A 24,071-nucleotide genomic window follows, 5' to 3' on the forward strand; every position below is an offset into this window, starting at 1 on the left:
CTGGGGGGGAAAAGGTGTTTGGGGGTACGGGAAGAGACTGGACAAAAATCGTACACCTATGAATGAGGACAATGGGGGGTAAGGGCAGAAGGTGAGGTGGGAACCAGGTGGAGGGGAGCTATGGGGGAAAAAGAGGAACAACTGTAATAATCTGAACAATAAAGATTTAATAAAAAAAAACATAAATAAAAAAATTACTATAAATTATTAAATAACTTTGTACATGTGTAAATTTTTCTCTGGCCTTACCTGTCATATTGCAAGTCCTCTGGTTACTTTCAAAGTGATACTGTCGTCGTGCTTGAGCAATATATTCTGCAGCCTCCTTTTCTTGTATTTCTCTGATTTTCTTCTGTCCATATTTCCCCAGGATATATATTCCTAAAATTTTATATTTAAAACAAGCTAGTATATTAATCCAATAACTAGTGTATTAAATATTCCAAACAGTATTTTAACCTGCTTTATTAAAATACTAGTGGCCTGGTGCAAGACATTTGTGCAGGGGGGGCGGTGAGGGAAGGGTGTCCCTCAGCCCAGCCTGCACCCTCTCCAATCTGGGACCCCTCGGGGGAAGTCTGACTGCTGGTTTAGGCCCCATTCCACAGAGACTGGGCCTAAACTGGCAGTTGGACATCCCTCTCGCAACCCGGGACCACTGGCTCCTAACTGCTCACCTGCCTGCCTGGCCTTCTCACCCCCAACTGCACCCCCTTGCCGGCCTTATCGCCCCCAACTGTCCTCCCCTCCTGGCCTGACTGCCCCTAACTGCCTCTGCCTCGGCCCCACCACCATGGCTTTGTCCAGAAGGATGTGGGGAAGGTCTCCCAGTCTAATTAGCATATTACTCTTTTATTAGTATAGATAATGCTTATATTAGCAAAATGCTAAAATTACAACTTTTAAAAATATAAATTAAAGAATTATATAAGAATTGTAACTTAAAGAAAAGGAAAAGGAGATTATCATTTTAACAGCCAAAGATAGACAGGTACATAAGGACTAGGTATGAAAAACAAAGGAATTAAGTCTACAAAGTCTTTAATAGTAAACTGGAAATATTCTAAATGACCAGCAATAGGGAACTGCTTAAATAAATTACGGTCTATCCATACAATGGAATCTGATGTAGCTATTAAAAACCACATTATGAAATGGTTAATGACTCAAGGAGATAATCATGTTATATTTTAGATGATAAAATAAGAAGTCTTTCTTTTTAATGTAAGCAAAGCAACTGCATAGAAAAACAGATGGGCTTTAATTTCTAACATATAATAAATAATTATCATTGTTGAATAGTGGGATAACAGATGCTTTTTTTCTTCTGTTCGCTCCTCTGTATTTTTCATCTTTTCTTCAATCAATATATAATACTTTAAAAAATATAAGACAAAATGTAGCACCAAAAAGGACATTGGGATTTCACTGAATTCATAAAACAAGCTTATCATACTGTTTTACCTATGCCTTGCTAACAGATGTTTTTATGTGTGACAGAATTTGCTTCATTATAAACTGGCAAACAAGATTGTAGGGGAGTAACTAATCCTCACCTATCTCCAACTGGCTGGGCCCCTAATATCTACCAAAAAGAACCTAATAATTGTGCATGACCTAAATAATTGAATTTGGTCTGTTTGTCACAGATGGGGAGGGAGCATTCCTCTAGGAACTCTAGAGGAGCGGTTCTCAACCTGTGGGTCGCGACCCCTTTGGCGGTCGAACGACCCTTTCACAGGGGTCGCCTAAGACCATCCTGCATATCAGATATTTACATTACGATTCATAACAGTAGCAACATTACAGTTATGAAGTAGCAACAAAAATAATTTTATGGTTGGGTCACAACATGAGGAACTGTATTTAAAGGGCCAGAAGGTTGAGAACCACTGCTCTAGAGCAAAAAACACACATCCACAATTATTTTCACTAACATAAGCATTATAGATGAACAGATAACATGTTACGTATCCTTAAAAATAAGTTCAATAAAAGGGTATGTAGTACAAATAATTAGGCAGAAATAAAGTATGATTGCTGTTATGTTTGTGCACAAATAAAGGCATTATAATCATGCTTAAGGAACAAATAAATTTCATATAATTGTCTTCATAGCTACCTTTCTTTTTACTCTATCCTAAACTGATGATGGTGTCACAAAACCAACAAAATGAAGAAATTGACTGATGTTTCACAAAGTAACTCTTTGACAGGCAACTGTTATATAACAGTTACTTCTCAATGAATTGCTTATATTTTCTTTATACAACAGATTGCTAAAAGTTATGTGTAAAATTATTACTTCTCAAACAATGATAGTGTAAAGTGAAACACTACAATAATGCCCTGTGTGTAGCTTTGTATAGCTAACATTTTTCTGGAATAATAGTAAATTTGATTAGTATGTGTTTTCCAGGAGGGAGGTCCACTGCTTTCATTAGATTCTCAATGTGTCTGATAAAAATTCTTTAGGAACTACTGTATTTGTTTAATAAGCGTAGTATATTCTATCTAAAGCTAAAAGGAGAAAATGAATTGCTATGGTTGAACTGTGTGCCCTCCTAAAGTCCCATGTTGAAGCTCCAGTACTTCCAGAATGTTACGGTATTTGCAGATAGGGTCTTTACAGAGGTAATCAAGTTAAAGGGAGGTCTTTAAGGAGGCCCCTAATTCAATGATTGGTGTTCTGATAAGAAGAGAAAATTTAGATACAAGCATGTGTAGAGAGTAATCCAATTTGACTGATGTTCTTTTAAGAAGAGAAAATTTAGACACAAGCATGTGTAGAGAGATGATGATGTGAAGACACAGGGATATGGATGAAAAGGGGGCTCTCTAATAAATATGACTGAAAGTAACCTCACAGGGTGACCATAAATCCCTAATTGGGCAGGTCACACCTACCGCCTATAAAAAGGTTTATCTTTGCCTGAAGCAAGCCCTGTCCATTGTTCTTATGCATCTAGGTAAACACAACCTTGAAATGCCAGAATAATCCTCTTTTGTACATAGCTCAAAGGAGTAACCACCCTGGAGGGAGCACATAATCTTGTTAACTATTCTGTATCTTGCTTTTCTCACTTTCACATAATCTTCCATACATTCCCTCTTTCGCCCCAAATTTATAAAAGAAACTGCAAAACTGTCATTCTCTGGAACATCTGAGATCTTGCTTCCTGGCATGATGTCGGTTTGGCTGAAATAAACTTTTACAAACTTCTCCACAGGTTTGAACGTTCTTATGTCAACGGGGAGGAGATGGCCATCTCTAAGCCAAGGAGAGGGCTCTGAAACAGATTCTTCTCTTACAGCCAAAAGGAACAAATCCTGCCAACACACTGATCTTAGACTTCTGGCCCCCAGAACCATGAGACAATAAATTTCTGTTGCTTAAGCCACTCAGTGTGTGGTACTTTGTTATGGCAGTCCTAGTAAACTAGTAAACTAATACTGGATTGAGGGTAAAGTTCCACAATCCATTATTTTTCTTGAGTTAGGACTTAAGTTCCTACACAAATTCTAATTTACTCAGGTTCTCATTCTCAAATTTTATAAATTCTGATTTGTCAGATTTGTCTCTCTAGGAAAATAAGAATGAAGAAAGAAAATTAATTAGCTAAATTATGGAGCTCAGGAGCATCAGATTGTGACTGGGTGCCAGAATTCTGGCCTGGGGATTGACCTCACAACCCAGGCCTGTGACCTGACCTGGAATCCAACCCTGATGTCCTGGTTCATAGGTCGATGCTCATTCTCATTCTCTCATGAGTTTACAGTGGCATATTCTAGAGGCTATATGACCTGTGGCATTGCAAATGACTAAGTACAAAATGAAATATGAGAATCCAGCTTTCGTCAATTAAGCCAGACAGTAAAGACATTTGCAAAAATTTAAAACAATACCACTCTTCTTGCTAAGTTAGAAAAATAATTATGTTAATATGTTACAAGTTTACTATTTTTTAAATTATTATTTTAAAAAAATTCTTAGTTCTAATTTCTAATATGGCAACTATTAATTAGATACAAGTTTTAAAAGCCTCTTTAGAGTCCTTAATTTTTAAAAGTGTAAAGAATACCTCCAGTCAAAAAATTTGAGAACCAAAATCTAGTCTTTGCATAAACTGCTCAAATTGTACAAATTGGTCTAAAGCAATTACTCACCCAAAATGCAGGAAATCCCTACTTAAGAAGGCCTGCACCTCAAAGTTTTTACTTAGATTTTTCCCCCTACCTCTTGGAGCATACATGTTGATATCTAGCTTTTGAACCTGTTAATATGTGGCTTTCATTAAGCCCTTTCTTGATTTTTTTTAATAATCTTACATGCTACCTGTTAGTTTGATCTGTATAATATTTTTTCAGCTTGTTTTGTACTTTAATTATTTGTATACTTGTTGCTAGATTGTGAATGTTTGTGTGCCCTCCTGCCCCGAATTCATATATTGATTTCCTAATGCCTGATATGAGTGTATTAGAAGTTGGGGTCTCTGGGAGATGTTTAGGTAATGAGGGTGAAGCCCTTCTACATGGGATTAGTATTCTTATGAAAGGGTTTCCACAGCACCTTCTGCCATTTGAGGCTACAAGTGTGCAACCTGGAAGCAAGCCCTCAATGAACCATTCTGACTCCCCCATCTTGGACTTCCAGCCTCCAGAACTGTGAGAAATAAGTTTATGTTGTTTATAAGCCACCCAGTCTGTGGTATTTTGTTACAGCAGCATGAATGGACTAAGACACTTCTCATTTCTAACAGACTATTAAGTCCGTGAAGGCAAAACAGTATAGTGTGGAAAGAGAATGTGCTTTGGGATCTAACACACTTGGATTTGAATTCTAGCTTCCTTCTTAGCAACTGAGACCCTGAGCACATTTCTTAAATTCTTAGGGCTCTAGTTCCCACATTCTTGAATGGGGATAACAAGAACTATCCTGTTGTCATCCCCACTGAATACAAGAGCTTAGCACACAATGGTAACTAGCACGATTAGAAATCTCTGTAAATCCTCTATTTCCAATCACATTACTTTGTTTGATAAGTACTACAGGCACTTGATAAATATTTCTTGAATTAGATGAATTGAAATGTAACATGTTATAGGACCTTTCCCCGTGAAGCAGAAAAAAAAATGAGGCCATAAGGTCATCTACTTTTTGTCTTTTAGATTAACTTTTTTTGTTATAAAACACTAGGATTATTTTGTCTCTCTGAACCTTGTCTTTCTTTCTCATTCCTCTTAATCTGTAACTATAAAGTTCTCAATAGATTTTTGACAGAATCTATAACTACCTCTTAAGTATAATCTTTTGCTTCCCCTATGATTGCTCCTAATGTACCATTAGATTTTTTCCACAAATTTGAAAGGTATACTAGTCTTTCTGAGATTGCTAAAGAGAGATTCTTTCATTTCCTTTTGTGGTGGCAAAAATACTTTTTTATACTTCTTCCATCAGACATACATCTTTAGCTTCTACAAATAAAATGGATTCAATGGTCTTAGCATAACCTAAATACACAGATGTCAGTGGCTGAATATATCAGAAAAACACATTTTATCTGTAAAAAATTTTTTCAAAAAATTCAATGAAAATTTGCATTTCTTCATTATCAAATTATGACAGATCTCAGAGACTAGGAAAAGCCTCTCTCCTTGCCTCATCAAACTTTCAAGAATCAACAGGTCTAAATCACTGATGCTAAGAGTACTGTTAATTTCAAATTGTTGCGGGGAGGGGAGGGAAATAATAGAATAGAATCTAATAATAGTAAAAGAAAAACAGCCCAACTCCTTGGGAAATTTCTCTCCTTGTTTTTTTTTTTTTTTTTTTTTTTACACGCTTCTGTAACCAAAGCATGTAGTTAGTGACAACATTTCTCAAACAGACTCAAATTCTAAAAATTTCTTTACATCCCTGCATTTTCTCCTATATCTCGCCGGGCGTTTTATTCGCTCCTTTACATTCCTGTCATTATGCAATGACTGCACATGAGGAAACAGGCTCTCGGGATGGTTATCTGTTCCTAAATCTCCTTTCAGCCTCTGCAGCGCGGTCCTGCCTGGGCGTCGATCCCAGCCCCGCGGAGCCGGGGGGAGGACGGCACACCGGCGCGCTGCGTCCGACCGCCCAGCTCACTGCACAGCTCGTGTTCCAAACGGCAGAAGCAGAGCTGAGTACTGCCTTGTGCCTCTCTCGTCTGGTGTATATCGTCCTGTCCTTCTGCACCAGGGTGCTATTTACAAACGTGCAAATCGCCTTCACACAACACTCGACGTACAGAGCCGAGGTAGCTCCTAGAAAATCATTATGAAACTTGTACGAAGGGGGAAAGCCGAGCCAAGCGCCAAAGAGCAACCCAGGATCTCAGGAAAAACAACAGAAGAGCATTAAACAACAACAACAACAACATGTGCCTATACGAGAATGGTGCCTTAAACAGAAACTTATGGTGGTGAGTTCTCCCAGGTCCGTGAGAACAAAGGACAGGCGACCAGCAGAGTCAGGGCAGTGTCAGGGCGACGGCCACGCGCGCCACAACTGGGGAGACGGGGAGCACTGGAGGTGTGTCGCCCGCTCCCCAAAGCGGGTTGAACGACTCCCCTCTACCTATGCCGGACCGCGGCCCCCGGCCTCTCCATTTTAGAAGACAGCCACCCCTCTCCCATCCCCTCCGCCCCACGCTCCGTTCCAAGAACGCTGTCACCCACCTCCGAGGACCGTGCCCAGGAAGATACATTTCTTTTTGTGACGTTTGAGAAAATTCCACGTCGATCTCAGCATCTTCAGGCCCTGGAGGTGCGGGCTGCCTAGGGGGAGGGGCGGGGGGGCACCAGGAAGCCGTTTCTCTGTCTCCGGCCCTGGACCACCGACCCGGCAGGAACGCCGTGGCCCCGCTGGGCGCTCTCCAGAAATCGCAAAGGCGACTTTCCGCGGACTGTCACCCGAGCGGGAAGGGGGCGTGGACTGCAGCAGCCCGGCGGCGCTTTCTGTGTGGCCGCCGCGCCGCCGCCTCCACTGATTGGGGCCACCCAGGTCCTCCCAGAAATCGCTCCCGAGTGCCTCGCCGATCGAATCCCCCCGGAAACCGCAGCCTGTGCGCGCCGGGTTCCGGGCGGGGGCTCAGTGGGCGCCCGGGCTTCCGGCGCTGAGCTCGCTGCCGCCCCAGCGCGGTATGGAGGCGAAGGAGGCATCCACGCCAGCTAACGGCGGCGGGTGCTCGGTGTCAGCGGAGGAGATCGGAAAGTGGATGGAGGAGGCCATGCAAATGGTGAGGAGCCCGGGAGGTCGCTGCCGCGGGTGGGAACGTCCCCGGCTCTCTGCCCAGCCTGATCGTTTGAGCAAACGCCCCATGTGCTTTCTTGTCACCATAATCTCGTTGGCGCCACGCTCTCTGGGTAAACTGCTGGCTTGAGGCCATTCCCACAGTGGCTCTGGGGAAGGAAAAGAGGAAATACAGAAATTGTTTCTTTTTTGGCTGGCATGAAGTATGCGCCAAATGTCCCTATTCAGTTGCTGTTGGCACATACGTGCCGCGCTCCCTTTACTGTGAACACACTAGCAAATCCGCCAAATCACATTATTTTGTATTTATGACCCCTTGGCCCCGTAGAAGGAAGGAAACTGAGGGTGTTTCTGGTAGAGTAGATAAACCAAGCCCCTGTATAGCCAGCCATATGCTACCATCCATCCATCCATGCATCCATCCATGCATCCATGCATCCTGCCGCTTTCCCTTGCTCTGGACTGTTGATTGAGGAGGGCTCTAATCAGATTTGTGTATAATCCAAGCTTTCCCCACACTTACGTGTGTCAACCAGCTTTTTAACAAGGATAAAAGTGCATTCGGCATACATACAGATATCCCCCCAAAATGTGTACACACTTTGAATAATTATAAAGGCAGTGTTTCAGCCCTAACCGGTTTGGCTCAGTGGACAGAGCGTCAGCCTGCGGACTCAAGGGTTCCAGGTTTGATTCGGGTCAAGGGCATGTACCTTGGTTACGGGCACATCCCCAGTAGGGAGTATGCAGGAGGCAGCTGATGGATGTTTCTCTCTCATTGATGTTTCTAACTCTCTATCCCTTTAACTTCCACTCTGTAAAAAATCAATAAAATGTATTTAAAAAAAATAAAGGCAGTGTTTCAAAACGTAATAGAATTTACAAGCATTGTGTGTATACATTTTGGGGGGGACACCCTATCAATAATAATAAAAGCATAATATGCTAATTAGACCGGACGTCCTTCCAGACTACCTTTTGGACGAAGCTGGGGGCGGGTCCTGGGTGCCAGCAGCTGGGGCAAGGAAGGCCTCTTGCACGAATTTCATGCATTGGGCCTCTAGTTAATTCATAATTATGTCTTCATTCACTCCACAGATGTTTCTTGAGTGCACTGTGCTTGGCAGTGGGGATTCAATCCTGAAACTGTTTTCGGCACCGTCTCTGTTCTCTTGTCACATTATTTTCTCTGCATTCATGCACTATTACAGCCAAACACTTTTCTCTAAGCCATGAGGCATTACAGCATCTATGCATTTGTTACATAATGTTCTTCTAAACTTGTTTCTTATGCTTTTTTGAAAGTGAATCATAGTAAAAAAAAAAAAATCTATTTTATATTACAGCCCAGTAAACAGAATACAAATTATTTTATACTATACATACAAGCTTAGAGGTTAGACTAGCCTATGTGCAAACCCTAGAATGGCCACTGACAGCAAACTAAGATTCTTAACCTTCCAGCCTAGTGCCTTCTATAAAATGGGCAGATAGTATCTATCTGTTAGGGTTGTATAGGGAAGTTCTTCACTTGTTTGTAATAGTGGAGATTTGAAACAGTGTAAATGTCAGACAGTTAAATGAATACAGAGGAACACTGTGCAACCTTAAAAAAAAATGTGCTGAAAAATATTACCTAACATGGGGAAATGTGTATATTTCTAAATGGAAAAGGTAGACTGCTGAACCTGTATATACAGTATAAATCTATTTGACTTTTTAAAAAACTACAAACATGTATATGCAGACAAGAAAAAACTTGAAAATCTTCTGTTACAGAATAATAACTAAGTCATTTTATTTTTTAATGTGGATATTTTACCCCTAAATTTTCCCCCTTGAACATATCTTACTTTATAATTAGGAAAAAAGATGGAGTGTGTGAGTGTTTATCAATATCTATCTATCTATCTATCTATCTATCTATCTATCTAGTTCTATCTATTTGAGAGAAAGCAAGTGTTCTAGAATAAATCAATTACATATTACTAGAGGCCCAGTGCATGAATTCGTGCACAGGTAGGGTCCAGCTGGCCTATTGGGCTGGGGGAGGGGACACAGGAGGTTGGCAGGCCGGCCCGCCCCCTGGTCAAGCTCCCGGTAGAGGGGACAATTTGCATATTAGCCTTTTATTATATAGGATTGTAGTATTCATTTTCTGGGTGTCTGGTATTGGTATAATATTGTGCTAGGTCTGAGGAAAATTCAAAAAGAAATCAAGCACAGATACTTATCCATTTCAACAATTGTGCTGTAATAGTTTCCCATGTTTTAGGTCTTGTGCCAGGTACTAAAGCTGCAAAGGTGAGCAAGTCAAGTTTGCTAGTGCGAGGATCGGGTGCTTGCCTCCCAGGAACATACTGTTTAATGGATGAACGTAAAACATGCACCAATGCAAAAGTTAGTAAGTAACATGTCCAGGGTCCAAAATTAGAGACAGGTATAAAGTGCTATCAGATAACAGGCAACACAGTCCTGAGCAAGTCAGTGAGATCAGTTTGGGATGCTTACTGCGTTTTAAAAAGAACAAAAGCAATGTGAGCTGGTGAAAAGGAAGGGAGTGGTTAATCAAAGCAGGGTAACTGTCAAGTGCCAAGAAATAGAGGACTTTGTCTTGGGTGAGCAGGTGAGCCAGCTATCTGTCTAGAAAGGGCTTCCTAACCTGAAACTATATAACAACGTTCTGTGCACGTGCCTGTTCCATGCCATGTGAGTCATCAGGTGCTCAAAGGGGGTTTGACTGCAGTTTGCACAGACTCTTGATGAGTCCCCAGATATAATTCCTATGAAAGAAAGAAAAAACAAAAAGCTGGAGAAAAAACCAAGTTAGCCAGGAAACTCTTAGGTAGAAGGTAACAACATCCAAGAGATTACACTACAGCAGTTACTGCTAATGCATCGGTTCTCAACCTGTGGGTCGTGACCCCTTTGGGGGTCGAACAACCCTTTCACAGGGGTCGCCTGAATACATCCTGTATATCAGATATTTACATTACGATTCATAACAGTAGCAACATTACAGGTATGAAGTAGCAACGAAAATAATTTTATGGTTGGGGGTCACCACAACACGAGGAGCTGTATGAAAGGGCCGCGGCATTAGGGAGGCTGAGAACCCCTGTGCTAATGACACTCAGAAGCTCTGTTTTCCTCTCTCACCTTTAAATTCCTCCGCCTGCCTCTGGCAGCCTCCCAACTTCCACCTATCCTCCCCGCCAGCCTAACTTTTCTTTATTCTTCTAGGTTCCTGGTTCTTAACCTTTTCACCTTCTACCCAAACTTGCCTCCATATCACTGACCCTTCTTTCTGGGCCTGTTTTTTCCTCAGGTCTTTCATAACACCACACACTTCCGGTTTTCCTCCTGCTTCACCAGGCATCTCTTAGTCTGCATTCCAAGATACTTCTCATTTGCTCCACCTTTTTTTTTTTTTTTTTAAACTTTTCATTTTGAAATAGTTATAGTTTCACAGGAAGTTGCAAAAAAGTGTCCAGGGAAGGCCCATATACTCTTCACCCAGTTTCCTGCAATGCTAGCATTTTATATGACACTAGTACAATATCAAAACCAGGCAGATGACATCAATGCAGTCTGAGTTTATTCAGGTTGCCTCAGCTTTATAGGCACGCATGTGTGTGTGTGTGTGTGTGTGTGTGTATGTGTGTGTGTGGTTCTGTGTAATATTGTCACGTGTCTAGTTTTGTTTAATTACCACCAGAACTGCCCTTTTATGGCCACCATCTACTCCCAACCCTAAACCCAGGCAGCCACTTGTCTGTTCCCCATACCTATAATTTTGTCATTCAGGAATGTTATATACAAGAATATGTAACCTTTTGAGATTTTTTTTTCCATTCAACATAATTTCCTTGAGATTCATCCACGTTGTCGAGTCAGTCAATAGTTCATTCCTTTTTATTGCTGTGTAGTTTTTCCATGGTATGGATGTAGCGGAGTTTGTCTCAGTATTCCCCCACTGAAGGATGTTTGGGTCATTTCCAGTTTTTGGCTATTATGAATAAAACTTCTACGAGCATTCGTGTCTATATATGAAATTATGTATCGTATGAACCTAAGATTTTATTTTCCTGGCTAAATATATGTGCAAGCGTGCAATTGCTGGGTTATGTGTTAAGGGCATATTTAGTTTTTTAAGAAACTGCCCAACTGTTTTTCAGAGTGGCTGAACCATTTTATATTCCTACCAGCAGTGTATGAGTGATCCTGTTTCTCCATAGCCTTCCCAACATTTGGTGTTTTTAACTTTTCATTTGAGCCACTCTGATAGGTATGAAGTACCATCTCATTGTGGTTTTAATTTGCGTTTTCCTAATGGCTAATGTTGTCGACGTTTTTTCATGTACTTATTTGCCATTTGTATGCCTTCTTTGGCCAAATGCCTGTTGATATATTTTGCCCATTTTTTAAGGGGCTTGTTTGGAGTTTCTTGTTTAATTTTTGAGAGTTCTTTACGTAGTCTACATATGAGATCTTTGTTCAGTATGTGGTTTGCAAATATCTCCTTCCAGTTTTAGTTTGTCTTTTATTCCTCTTAAGGGGGTATTAGTTTCCTATGGGTTTGTAACAAATTGCCACAAACTTGGTGGCATAAAACAGTAAGTTTATTTTCTTGTTTTTCTGCTGGCCAGGAGTCAGCAATCAGTTTCTCTGGGCCACTAATGTTTCAGCATGGCTGAGCGCCCTCTGGAGGCTCTAGAGGGCATATTTCCTGGGCTTAGACTCTAGAGCAAGCATGTCAAACTCAAAGGCTAACATGAGCCAAATAAACAGGGTTTAAGTCTATGTGGGCTGCAAAAAAACAAAAGCTTCACTTTTCATAGAAACGTAGTTTTATTTCGATAGAGACATGCTGAATACAAAGGGCTGAAATAAATGAGTCATCATGAACATAAAATAATAGAACATTTTAATAAAAATTAATATTTTTTCTTGAACATTAACTTACCAGACACTGAATAACTGCACAAGTTAATTAGCGCAACATAAATAAACCTATTTTTCTTGTCCTCTGAAAGCGAAATATTTCCTGTTGTGCACACCAAACAAGTCAGTACAAGACTAATGACGTGGCAATCGGCTGCTAAAATATTCGCTGCTAGTATTAGAGAGAAATGGTGTGCCTGCGCATAAGGCGCGTAAGGGAAATGAATACAACATGATGATAGTAATCAGTCATTATCGAATGTTGTAGTTCATTATTAATAATCATGTATAACAGGATATTGTAAAAATTAAGTTACAAAATTTTTATTAAAACCTTTCTTAAATACTGTTATATTGGCTGGGCCACAAAAATATTCGTTGTGGGCTGCATGTGGCCCGCGAGCCTCGAGTTTGACATGCTTCTTCTAGAGCAGCGATTTTCATATCATGGCACACAAACTAATTACTAAAATTCTGGAGGACACAAAAAAATTGGTAAAATTTTGATTTGTTCACACTGGACAGCTATTGTATTGGCTGTTGTCATTTTTTTTACTTGACAGTCTGAGGGAAAAGAGGTCAGTGCCCCTTACTAGTCAGGTATTGCATGTGTTAAAAATTTTTGCGGCACACCAGTTGAAAATCACTGTTGTAGAGGGACATACCTTGCTTGGCTCATGGCCACTTCCTCCCTCTTCAAAGCCAGCTGTTGCATCTTCACATCTTTTCTCTGCTTCTGTTGTCACATTACTTTCTGCTTTCTGGGTCACATCTCTCTCTGCCGCTCTCTTACAAGGACACTTGTGATTGCATCAGGATCATTTCCTTTTCTCAAGATCCTCAACAAATATTTTTTGAACAAATAAATGATTCACCTCTCATGTGTACTGGGGTTATGTGTAATTCTAAGCTATTTTAAATTACAATATTGGCCCTGGCTGGGTAGCTCAGTTGGTTAGAGCATCATCCTGATATGCCAAGGTAGGGGGTTCGGTCCCGGTCGGGGCATATACAAGAATCAACCAACGAATGCATAAATAAGTGGAACAACAAATTGATGTTTCTCTCTCTCTAGAAAATTAAAAGTTGCACCTTTGTGTGATGCTTGCCTTAACTGCACTGACACTTAGCATCACCATCCTCCCCGCTGTCAGTCCTTCTCCTGCTCTCCTTTCAATAGTAGGCTATGGTGCATGGTCGTATTTATTTGTATGAATTCGCCAAACTTGGAACTCTTTAAACTCTCAAACTTGGCATCAACTGGGCATGCTTTCACTATTTTTACAGGGACAAGATTAGCCAGGGGGCAGTTCGTGACACAATTCTGAAGGATGTAGTCTTACTGCTTTAAATACTGCCACCTTGCGTTTCACCATGCCCCAGCCCTACCCCACCACTCAGAGGGGAAAGGAGAGGTTCAGTTCACACACTACTATGTACTTCTCCTTTTTCCTCTTTTGGCCAAATGAAAAGTGTCAGTTGAGCATGCTTGAAGTAGCTAAGGAGCCCATGTTAACATTATGAAAAGAAGTTATTGCTATTATAAATAAAGTATAGCTGGAAGTAAGAGGCTAGTGCAGGAGACAGAACACTGTTTTCAGCAATGCCTTCAACTTTTCAGTACATGTGCCCTATGGTGTGTGTGTGGGTATGCCCTACACTTACATGGGAATCTAGTCTTCTAAAGTGTCTTCTGGCCTGCCAAAATAAGAAATGCCGTGCCTTCCCAGGAACAGCTGTCCTTGGATTCTTTTAACTGTACTGAGATGGAAATCTAAAGGGTTGCACTCTTCCTTTATTCTCCCCCAGTGGCATTATCAGGACATTCCCAGATAAGACCTGCCTGCTTCCGTTCTCTGCCCCCAAAAGGTATTCTTTCCTGTCCTGGGCCCTGGAGCCACAGTGGTTCACTCAGCAGAAGGGATAGAAGTAAAATGGCAGCTGGTGGTAGAGGGGAGACTTTGCGAATAGAATAATTAGCTTGCCATTCCCAGGATGGTGGTGGTGGAGTTGTTCCTCAGCTTATTTTTCATTTGGGCTGTACTTTACATGCAGTGAAATGCATAGGTCTTAAAGGCATTGTTCATTCAGTTTTGAGAGATGTAAGCATCTGTGTAACCCAATTTCCTTATGTCCCTTTCCAACCGATCAATGTACACACCCCCTTCCAGGAAGCAACCACCATTGCAATTTCTCTCATTGTCTAGTCGAGTGCTTCTCATCCTCTGCTTTGTGTTGAACTTCTTTTATCCAGCATGTCTGAGACTCATGCGTGTTGATGTGTGTATCAGCACCTCATTCCTTTTTATTGCTGGGTTGTATGCCTCTGTGTGCATAGACCACAGGTGGCTCATCCATTCTTTTGTTGATGGACACCAGTGCTATTTCCAGATTTGGGCTGTTGCGAATCAATCTATTATGACCATTCTTTTGCTGTTTTTTTTTTTTTTTTTTTTTTGGTAGATATACAATCCCTTTTATTAAAGAAACACTCGGGAGTAGAATTTGTCCATAGGCGATACGTTTGTTTACTTTTAAAGGAAACTTCCAAAATTTCTCCAAGGTGGTTGAGCCATTTTCCCCTAGAGTGCTCCTCAGCTTTTCTTGTCTCCCTTAGCACAGAAGTCACCTGTGTGTTACTGGAACGCTAGAGGATATTTTCTGTCCTTTTTGGAGAAACAAAATTAAGCAAGTAGAATTTCAACAAGGAAAGATTTTTAAGAAAGGATTTATATCATTGATTCTTCTACCTCTTTGCAAATATATATATATATATATATATATATATATATATATATATATATATATTCTCTCTGAAAAGGTGCATAGACCCTGGAAATTTAAGAACAAGAGTCAATAAGTCTTTTGATCACCTCTGCTTCCAATGAGGAAAAATACATCAGGGGCTCAGGACCTATGAAGGGATTTGTTCCTGATCTCCCTTCATATGGACACCCAGAGAGCAAAGGCACCAAGCACGGAACTGTATCTGAGAGAAGGGAAAGGCCAGTCGCCTTTCTTAGTTCTAGTATTTATACAAGCGTTTACTGCTCTTGCTGCATCTATTTCTTTCCTGTAGTCCTTTCAAGTATTGAACATTACATCTTAGATTTCCCACTTTGTTTTTCAGGCCAAAGAAGCCCTAGAAAATATTGAAGTTCCTGTTGGCTGCCTTATGGTCTACAACAATGAAGTTGTGGGGAAAGGAAGGAATGAAGTTAACCAAACCAAAAATGTATGTGAGTATAATTGCATATACAGGGCAGTGACAGTAAAAGTGGATGCAGTTATCACAGCTGGTGAGACGATGGGTCTCTGTAGAGTCCAATAAGGTATCAGTGGAAGGGTAGTTTCCCTAAACATCTCTTTTTTTGAATGCTTTTATTTCCTTCTGATTCTAAAAGTGACACATGTTGGCTTTAACACTTGAGTGAAAACCTAAGAGGCAGTTTTATTACATTGGTATGTCAGTGTAGAAGAAATGAGTCTTCTCCATTTTAAGCAAAGCTAATATAGGAAAATTTCACTTTATAAAACATCTCTCTTTAACTCATATCATATTCTTTAGTAGCTCTAAAAGGATGTGTAAAGAAGCTATTTCTATTTCAGATAATTCAGTGGGATGAAGTCTCCACTACGTGGAGTATGTACACTTTACTAGGTTGTGAGACTTTTCATTTATTGTGGCTAGGGTGGGAAGTGCATGAATTAAGGCAGCCCTTCTTTTTTTTTTTTTTTTTTTTTTTTTTTTTTTTTTTTAAATATATTTTATTGATTTTTTACAGAGAGGAAAGGAGAGAGATAGAGAGCCAGAAACATCGATGAGAGAGAAATATCGATTAGCTGCCTCCTGCACATCTCCCACTGGGGATGTGCCCGCAACCCAGGTACATGCCCTTGACCGGAATCGAACCCGGGACCTCTCAGTCCGCAGGCCGACGCTCTATCCACTGAGCCAAACCGGTTTCGGCAAGGCAGCCCTTCTTGAATGTGGTATCACAACAGTGTGTCCCAGTAACTATAGATGAAGTGTCAGATTTTATGATTATGAGAAGTACCCGGTGGACTCAAGGAGAGCATAAGCCCACTCTCACAGACTTTGATCATGTTGTGTGACCTTGCCAGCCAGGGAATAAGCTGGTGTTGGTGCTAGTGCTGTGTGGACTTTCAAGTTCATCCATCTTATCTATCAAAGACAGAACTGAGTCTTAGCAAAACACATGCAAAGTGGGACACAGATTCCCAAAGCAGTTATGTGGGTGTCAAAATACCCATGAGATAAGTAATAAAGATAATACAGCTATTAGTGACTATATAGATACTATATTTGGGAGTAGAATTTTGTATTTTAGATAATTGTCATATCTCCCCATTTATATTTTGTGATTTATTTGGCAGAGTATCTTTAACATAAGAACTTTGAATGTCCTAACAATATCCATCTTACGGCCCATGACATGTGTTTCTTCTTTACTTTGAAATTAACCTGGATTTATTTTGGTATTCTGTGTCCTATAATAGATACCCTATAATCCCAGTATAGAAAGATTCCTGACCCCAAATGAGGAGACCTGAGTCCTACTTTGGCTTTAATGCCACCTCCACTCCCCTGTTACCACCGTTACCACCTGTTCCATTGTGCGGCTCTAATACGTTCTGTCTTAGCTTCTGGTTCTTCTGCCATAAAAGAGGAAGTTGCTTAATATGATTCATTCCAACAATTACTTATTGAGAACTATAGGGAGATTTGATTTAGTCATTCTGAATCTGATTTATAAAAAGCACTTGAGTTGGGGAAACTTTTTCAAGCTCCCCGGTGGGTTCTAGTATGCCTCCAGGTTTGGGAACCTCTTTTCTAAAATCCCTTCTGACTCTGAGTTTATAATCCTGGCTTTCATGGTACTTGGGCCATTGTGCCAGCATTTTTCACACCCTGTCCTTGGTCACAGGTAGATGAGCAACTTTCTGTTTACCCTACCAGACTTTAGTCTTGTTGAGGACAGAGAGTTTTTATTCCACACAGAATTTAGCACAGTGGCTTGGACATAGATAACACTCAATATAAGTTTGTTGATAAATGTGATGATCATGAATATATATATACATATATATTTATATATATAAAAGCTTAAGTGACCGGTCCACCAAACAACCGGTCGACCTATCACTATGTTATTTTTTTTAAAATACATTTTATTGATTTTTTACAGAGAGGAAAGGAGAGGGATAGAGAGCTAGAAACATCGATGAGAGAGAAACATTGATCAGCTGCCTCCTGCACATCTCCTACCGGGGATGTGCCCGCAACCCAGGTACATGCCCTTGACCGGAATCGAACCTGGGACCCTTCAGTCCGCAGGCCGACGCTCTATCCACTGAGCCAAACCGGTGCTGGCTTGACCTGTCACTATGACACACACTGACCACCAGGGGGCAGACACTCAATGCAGGAGCTGCCCCCTGGTGGTCAGTGTGCTCCCACAGCCAACCTCCCATGGTCTGTCCCCCTGGCCATCCGGGTGATCAATGTTCTCCCACAGCAATCTCCTGCGGCCAGCCAACCTCCTGCAGTCCCTCCTCCCAGCTGGCCAGCCCTGATTGGGACTAGGCGAGACGGCCTCCATCACCGGTCAGGCCTAGGAACCCCACCCATGCACGAATTCGTACACTGGGCCTCTAGTTATAAATAATTATTGCATAGCAGAGTATATTATAGCATTATACAGCATGTGCTTCCCATAATTCAGATTGCTTTGAGAGGTATAGAGACCATTGTACCCCATTTTACCTATGGGTAAACCAAGACTTAGAGAAGATATGTAACTTGCTCAAGGCCACATAATTAGTAATGTCACAGTAAGGATTCATATTTAAACGTGGTTGATTCCAAGTGCTGTGTGATTTCTCCTGTATTCTACTGCTTACATGAGGTATCTGAGAGCTATACCAAAAATCTGCCAGTATATACAATCTTACCCCAAAGAAAATGGGAGACATTCAGTAAAAACTAAATGTAGATTTGCTTAGAGTGAAGTCAGTGATAACCTTGAAAACATTTGAAACCGGAGCACATTCTTATAAAAGTTTCAAGCTTTCTCTAAAATATTCAGAAATACTAGGATCATTTTTTTTTAGACACATCTTCACTGTGGCATTTTAATTGAAGGAACATCCCCCAACTTCTTAGGTACTTACCAGTAACTAAAATATAGCATGATTCGTACAGCATTTCAGATGAAATGTCTTTTTTGGTGATGTTATTTCTTTTTTAAATTTATTTATTTATTTTTTGGTGATTTATGGTACTTGACCTGGGGACTATGTTGTCAACTGCTAAGGGTGTCCTGAAACCTCCATTCTTTAAAACGTTGGCAGAAACAGGAGGTCCAATTTTTTCGGTATTTATTTTTGAATATTTGCAGAACACAGTTACGTGTAGCAAACATTGTCAAGGCAAGCTCCTCTCTCTTTTCAGGCTACTCGACATGCAGAAATGGTGGCCATCGACCAGGCCCTAGCCTGGTGCCGGGGGAGCGGCCGGAGCCCCGCGGCGGTGTTCGAGCGCACGGTGCTGTACGTCACGGTGGAGCCGTGCATCATGTGCGCAGCTGCCCTCCGCCTCATGAGTATCCTTGGGCTAATGTCTGTAATCTTCCTGTGAACGTGAAAGTGGCCGGACAGGTAGCCTGTCCTTACAGAGAAGTATGAAACAAATTCTAGGAGGTGAAGGCCAAAAAGCTTTAGAAAGTTTTTTAAATAGTAAAATAACCTTTTTAAAAAATGTCTATAAACATGTAACTAGTATATAAGCTAGAGATAGAAAAGCTTAGCACTAATTTGAACTGTAATAGAAGAATAAATCATAATTTAAGTTAAAATAGGATAAAACTACATAAGGAAAGGTCTGAAAAAAAAAAATCCACCTAAGGCTTGCCTTTGGATAATAGATTTTGGTGATTTAAAAATTTTCTTTCTCCGTTTATATATCTGTTTTTTAATTTTTTAAAAATATATTTTTATTGATTTCAGAGAGGAAGGGAGAGAGAAAGAGAGATAGACACATCAATGATGAGAGAGAAACATTGATTGGCTGCCTCCTGCACGCCCTCTACTGGGGATCGAGCCAGCAACCCAGGCATGAGCCCTTGACTGGAATCCAGCCTGGATCCTTCAGTCCACAGGCCAATGCTCTATCCACCTTGCCAAACCACCTAGGGCCATTTATAGTTTTTTATTCATTTACTTTTGCCATAAATACCTATTATGATATATGACAAATTTTGTCAGAAGTCAATACAAATTAAAGAACAAACCAATACATTATGATGTCGTTGTTAATAAATGGGAAATTGATAGTTACAGCTCTTTGTATTTCATAGAGTAAGTGACACAAATATTGAGTGCTGCAAGTTAGTCTCTAAAGATTTAAAACATGTATGTAGTATTTAAAACTCAGTTTTACACTTGCATGTTTTTATCTACATATTTTACTGTGTATGGGTGAAACATTTGATCACTTAAAAAAAATACAGAGGGTTTTGAGTCTGATAAATGTACAATCTTGATAAAGAGGCTAGTTATGGTCAACAGGATTTTGTCCCCATCCTGCCGTACAGAGTGGTTCAGCTTTAGCCTGTTTTGTACGGGGTCAAAGAACATATTTTATTTGGGGAAATCGCAGGTAACCATATGTTATCTTTACAAGGTGAAAATCTCTGGATTAAATTCCTGCCTCTTTGTTGGCTCTGGTTCTCTAATGATTCCAAAACAACTGATTTAGGAAAAACCAGAGAGAACACCAAACTGAACATTTGCCAGTGACGTATTTCGTTTTCATTCTCTTTGCAATTGTGAGATATTAATTTCTAAATCCTTTAAACCTCTTTTGTGTAACTGCATTGCATGATGTTTAAGTTTAAGCCTCAGTTTAGTTCTTTTTAAGAGTAGCATAAGCGTTCCTCTCCAGAATGGCTGGTGTAAATCCTAGTTTTGTCTTGAACTGCGCATTTTCTGTAGGACCTTAATTCTCTCACATAAATCCCGCTGGTTGTGTATGGCTGTCAGAATGAACGTTTTGGCGGTTGTGGCTCTGTTCTAGATATTGCCTCTGCTGATTTACCAAATACTGGGAGACCGTTTCAGGTAACATGAACTGCTACGCTTTTTCTTTCTTTCTGATGACTTTGATCTCATCATGGGCTTGTGAATGGTGAGCATGTGGTGGGTAGACCAGAAACCATGATAGGACTAGACAGGCTCTCAGGACTGCTGGTCGAGTTCAGTGTGAGTGACAGGCAGTCATTTCCGGGTGTGTGCCCAGCTCAGAGTCAACCGAGCCTCTGTTGGTGGAGCGTGCCCAGCCTTCCGAGGGATCTTCTGACAACCTTCGCCCAGGCCGGGAGGCATGCCCGAGGACACTGCCGCTGTTGGCGTTTTCACTCCATGAGTGTTCCCGGCTCCCTGCTCTACCAAGTTTGTGTGAAGCTTGGCCTCTGACAGTGACAGTAGATGCTGTTTACCATAAACACAGTGTTTTTGCACAAATTCAATAATTTTGCTCGATTGCCACATACTATTTTTGGTGCGTAGCAATCAATACCTGTATTTTTATATTTTCCCTGCCCTTGATGTTTGAGCGGGTAGTTCCAGTGGAGTCCTGGGGGCACAGGCCAGCGAGGGTGAGGTTGAGGAGGAAATGAGAGCCCCCAAAGTGAAGGCCATGATTCTGAAAAATTCTTAGGGAGCAGCTTGCCTGGGCGCAGGGTAGAAGGAAGGTCATTGGGCTGTTTTCCCCAGCTTTATTGAGCTATTGTTGACATCTAGCATTGTGTAAGTTGAAGCTGTAAAACATGATGATTTGATACATGTATATATTGTGACAAGTTTACCAAAATAAGGTGAGTTAACACATCCTTCACCTCACATAGTTACCATGTTGTCGTTGTTTCTCTGGTGAGAACATTTAAACTCTACTCTCATAGCAACTGTAGTATATCTAGGGTATTATCCAAAGTCAGACAGAAAAAGACAAATACTGCATTTCACTTGTATGTGGAATCTAAGCGTGTTGAACTCGTAGGAGGCTGTTTGTTTTGATGGGGAAGGCTTACGCAGCCTCTGTAGGCACAGGAGAAAGGGGCTCATTTTGAGCAGCAGGCCGAGCCTGCCAGCCCTCTGTGCTGCTCTCACGGGGTCCCTCCTGTCCTGTACGCTGCCTCCAGGCCGGCCTCCCTGAAGATTCTGCTCTGATCCTTTCATGCATCCGGGAAGGGTGCAGTGTATCAAGTTCAAACTCCTGTGACAAGCTTTCAAAGCCCTATATATTGTGACTTTGTTTTATCTCTCATTTCTTTCCTTATACTCCCTTAATAATTGCCCCTGCCCCATCAGCTGGTTTCCTCACACACAACCCAAGCTTGTTCTTATTCTTTCCCTAATATGCTCTGTTAGCCTCTTTAAATGTTCTCTATCATTAAGGCAAGTTCAAGTTTCAGATCCTTGCGTTACCACAATTTCGCTTTCTTCCTGTTGTTCTTTTCTCCCAATTCGGTACCAAGATAGCACAGAGTGAACACTTAAAAAATCCTCTATAGTAAGTAAGGATTGACAATTTTTTTCCCCTGTAAGGAGCCTGATAGTAAATATTTTAATCTTTGTGCGCCATTTATGTCTCTGTCGCATATTCCTATGTCTTTAACACTTTAAAAATATAAAACCCCTTTTTAGCTAACCATTTTTAGCTGTGGACAGCCAACCATAGCTCTATAGTATCAAACACTTAATGGGCCACAGTATATAAGAGCAGATAAAGATAACTAATGCTTAATGAGCCCTTATGATGTGCTAAGTTCTTGACAGGCATGATTTTATTTAATTTTATTGAATCCTCACAAATCCTTCTGGGTTAAATTGCTATAATTAAATACATTTTACATGTGAGGAAACTGAGGCATAGAGACTTTAAGAATCTTACCCAAGATCACATAGTTCATAACTTCAATAGTAGTTAATTGAGAAATAATAATTAGTTGATTGAGAGTGATATTTGACAGGCCAGATAGCTATTCATTTGGAAACATACTTCCCATGTTACTAATATCCACAAAGTGTATTAACATGATCTGTTTATATAACTATGTATATATTGCCTTTTTTTATGGAACACAACACACATTATCTTAGGCCTCTGTTCATTCTGAACTTTCTCTTTTCATCAGTGCATTCCGGGGTATCGGGCTGAGGAAGCAGTGGAAATGTTAAAGAACTTCTACAAACAAGAAAATCCAAACGGTCAGTGTTCCCTACAGTATATAAAGTACTTCCCTTCAAACAAATCAGGACAAAGAGAGTCTGACACGGCCTGCCTCTTCACCTTCTCTTCTTTTCTGTCCTCACAGCACCAAAATCAAAGGTTCGGAAAAAGGAGTGTCAGAGATCCTGAGTTTGTTCTAACGAAGCACTAATGCCCCTGGATGAAACTCTTGCCTGAGTGCTGGTGACATCATTGAATCAGATGTTATATATCGTCCTTAACCTGTGGGAAAAATGGTCTTTCATCATTTCCTCTGTTAAAGGAACAAATGAACACTTTGACAAAGTCTGACAATTGCAATAAACTATTAATTAGTTTTTCCACAAGCTGGAAAGTAAAAGATTGAGGTTTTAGAAATTAGTAAGCAGGAAAATGCACTTCTTGCCAAAAGCATCACCAGTTCAGGACAGTGCTATCAGAGCAGATACCTGCAGGTGCAATTACCTGGCGTGTCTGCACCGGGCTGTGCCACTGCGGACCCCTGCTCCACGCCTGGCATTGCAGAATTGCATTCTTCATTCTTTGCAGCCACCATGTTCTCTCAGAGTGTTGGGGGCCCGTGACTTGCTTGGAAATTGTCTACGTTGCATAACTGTAGACCATGATTATATGGTCTTTTGAACAGATTTTTGCCTTTATAAAGCATTTAGAGAAAATGCATATTCTAAAACAAGTGCTTAAGTGTCATTTGAAATTGCAACATATTGCTAAAATAAAACCGTATTTGTGCCTTTTTTGAAGATGGATAATGTTAAAAATAGAAGATAAAAGCATAAAGGGGACAATTCCTTCTTTGTTATTGAGCAACTGTATTGGGAATCAGTGAACAAAACAAAGCATCCTGCCCTCATGGAGCTTATGTTCTAGCAGGGGAGACAGATACTAAGCAGAATAGATTATACAGCATGTGAGAGGGTGGTCCGGATTAGGCAAAACGAATGGGCATGCCATTGGTGGTGGGAATGCTGGTTGCACAATTAAATGGTTACTTTGATCTGAAATCGAATACAGTTCTTTCTTTTTATAAAAATCCAGATTTAGAATTTAAAGTCTGAAATTGTACAGTGTGAACGCAGCCCTGGGAAGGATATCCACAGCAGGCACTCCCAGATATTCGCGCTGACGAGTGCGGTGCTGCAGAGCTGGGCTGCAGTGCTCCGCGTCTGCCCAGAAGGGGGCCTCCGCGTTCTACCGGAAGCCCCGCTCCAGGCCCTGGACAGCAGCTCCTCAGTTGCATTTCTTCAGTGGATTCATTTCCTTGATACAAAGCATCTGCATTGTTGGTTCTGCTATTTGAGCGATGTCTCTGACTTGTTTGTTTTGAATTACATTACAGGCTGGAAAGTAATTGTGAAAGTCTTTTTATATTGCTGAGAGTAGCAGCTAATCACAGTGACATGCTGCAGAGGATTTATAATTGCTCTATGTTGTACGTGTGCGTTTTTAACTGCATTTGAGTTTTATGGAGAAGAATAGGCATGATTTTAAATCCATGTTACATGTAACTTCTCTTCAATTTCCCCTGCTTTT

At 40.8% G+C, this 24,071-nt stretch overlaps 2 protein-coding genes across 2 annotated transcripts in view; one reads left to right on the forward strand and one right to left on the reverse strand.

Annotated features, from left to right (window-relative positions):
• The window catches only part of PEX3 (peroxisomal biogenesis factor 3), a 30,593-nt gene extending 23,559 nt beyond the window's left edge, over positions 1 to 7,034 (reverse strand). The window contains exons 1-2 of the mRNA XM_081095100.1: positions 6,712 to 7,034; positions 250 to 381 (exon numbers count right to left, since the gene is read on the reverse strand). Coding sequence (XP_080951226.1) covers positions 250 to 381; positions 6,712 to 6,784 — 205 coding nt within the window. The 5' untranslated portion in view covers positions 6,785 to 7,034. The remainder of the gene's footprint in view (positions 1 to 249; positions 382 to 6,711) is intronic.
• A 78-nt stretch (positions 7,035 to 7,112) lies between these two features.
• Positions 7,113 to 23,539, forward strand: ADAT2 (adenosine deaminase tRNA specific 2). The gene is made up of 6 exons (XM_081095101.1): positions 7,113 to 7,271; positions 15,360 to 15,464; positions 18,705 to 18,855; positions 20,265 to 20,371; positions 22,447 to 22,519; positions 22,627 to 23,539. Exons 1-6 carry the CDS (start codon positions 7,176 to 7,178, stop codon positions 22,668 to 22,670), a joined length of 576 nt encoding a protein of 191 aa, XP_080951227.1. The 5' UTR covers positions 7,113 to 7,175; the 3' UTR covers positions 22,671 to 23,539.
• Positions 23,540 to 24,071: the final 532 nt, after the last annotated feature.

Source organism: Myotis nattereri, assembly GCF_964212035.1.
Source record: "Myotis nattereri genome assembly, chromosome: 6".
Taxonomy (NCBI): Eukaryota; Metazoa; Chordata; class Mammalia; order Chiroptera; family Vespertilionidae; genus Myotis; species Myotis nattereri.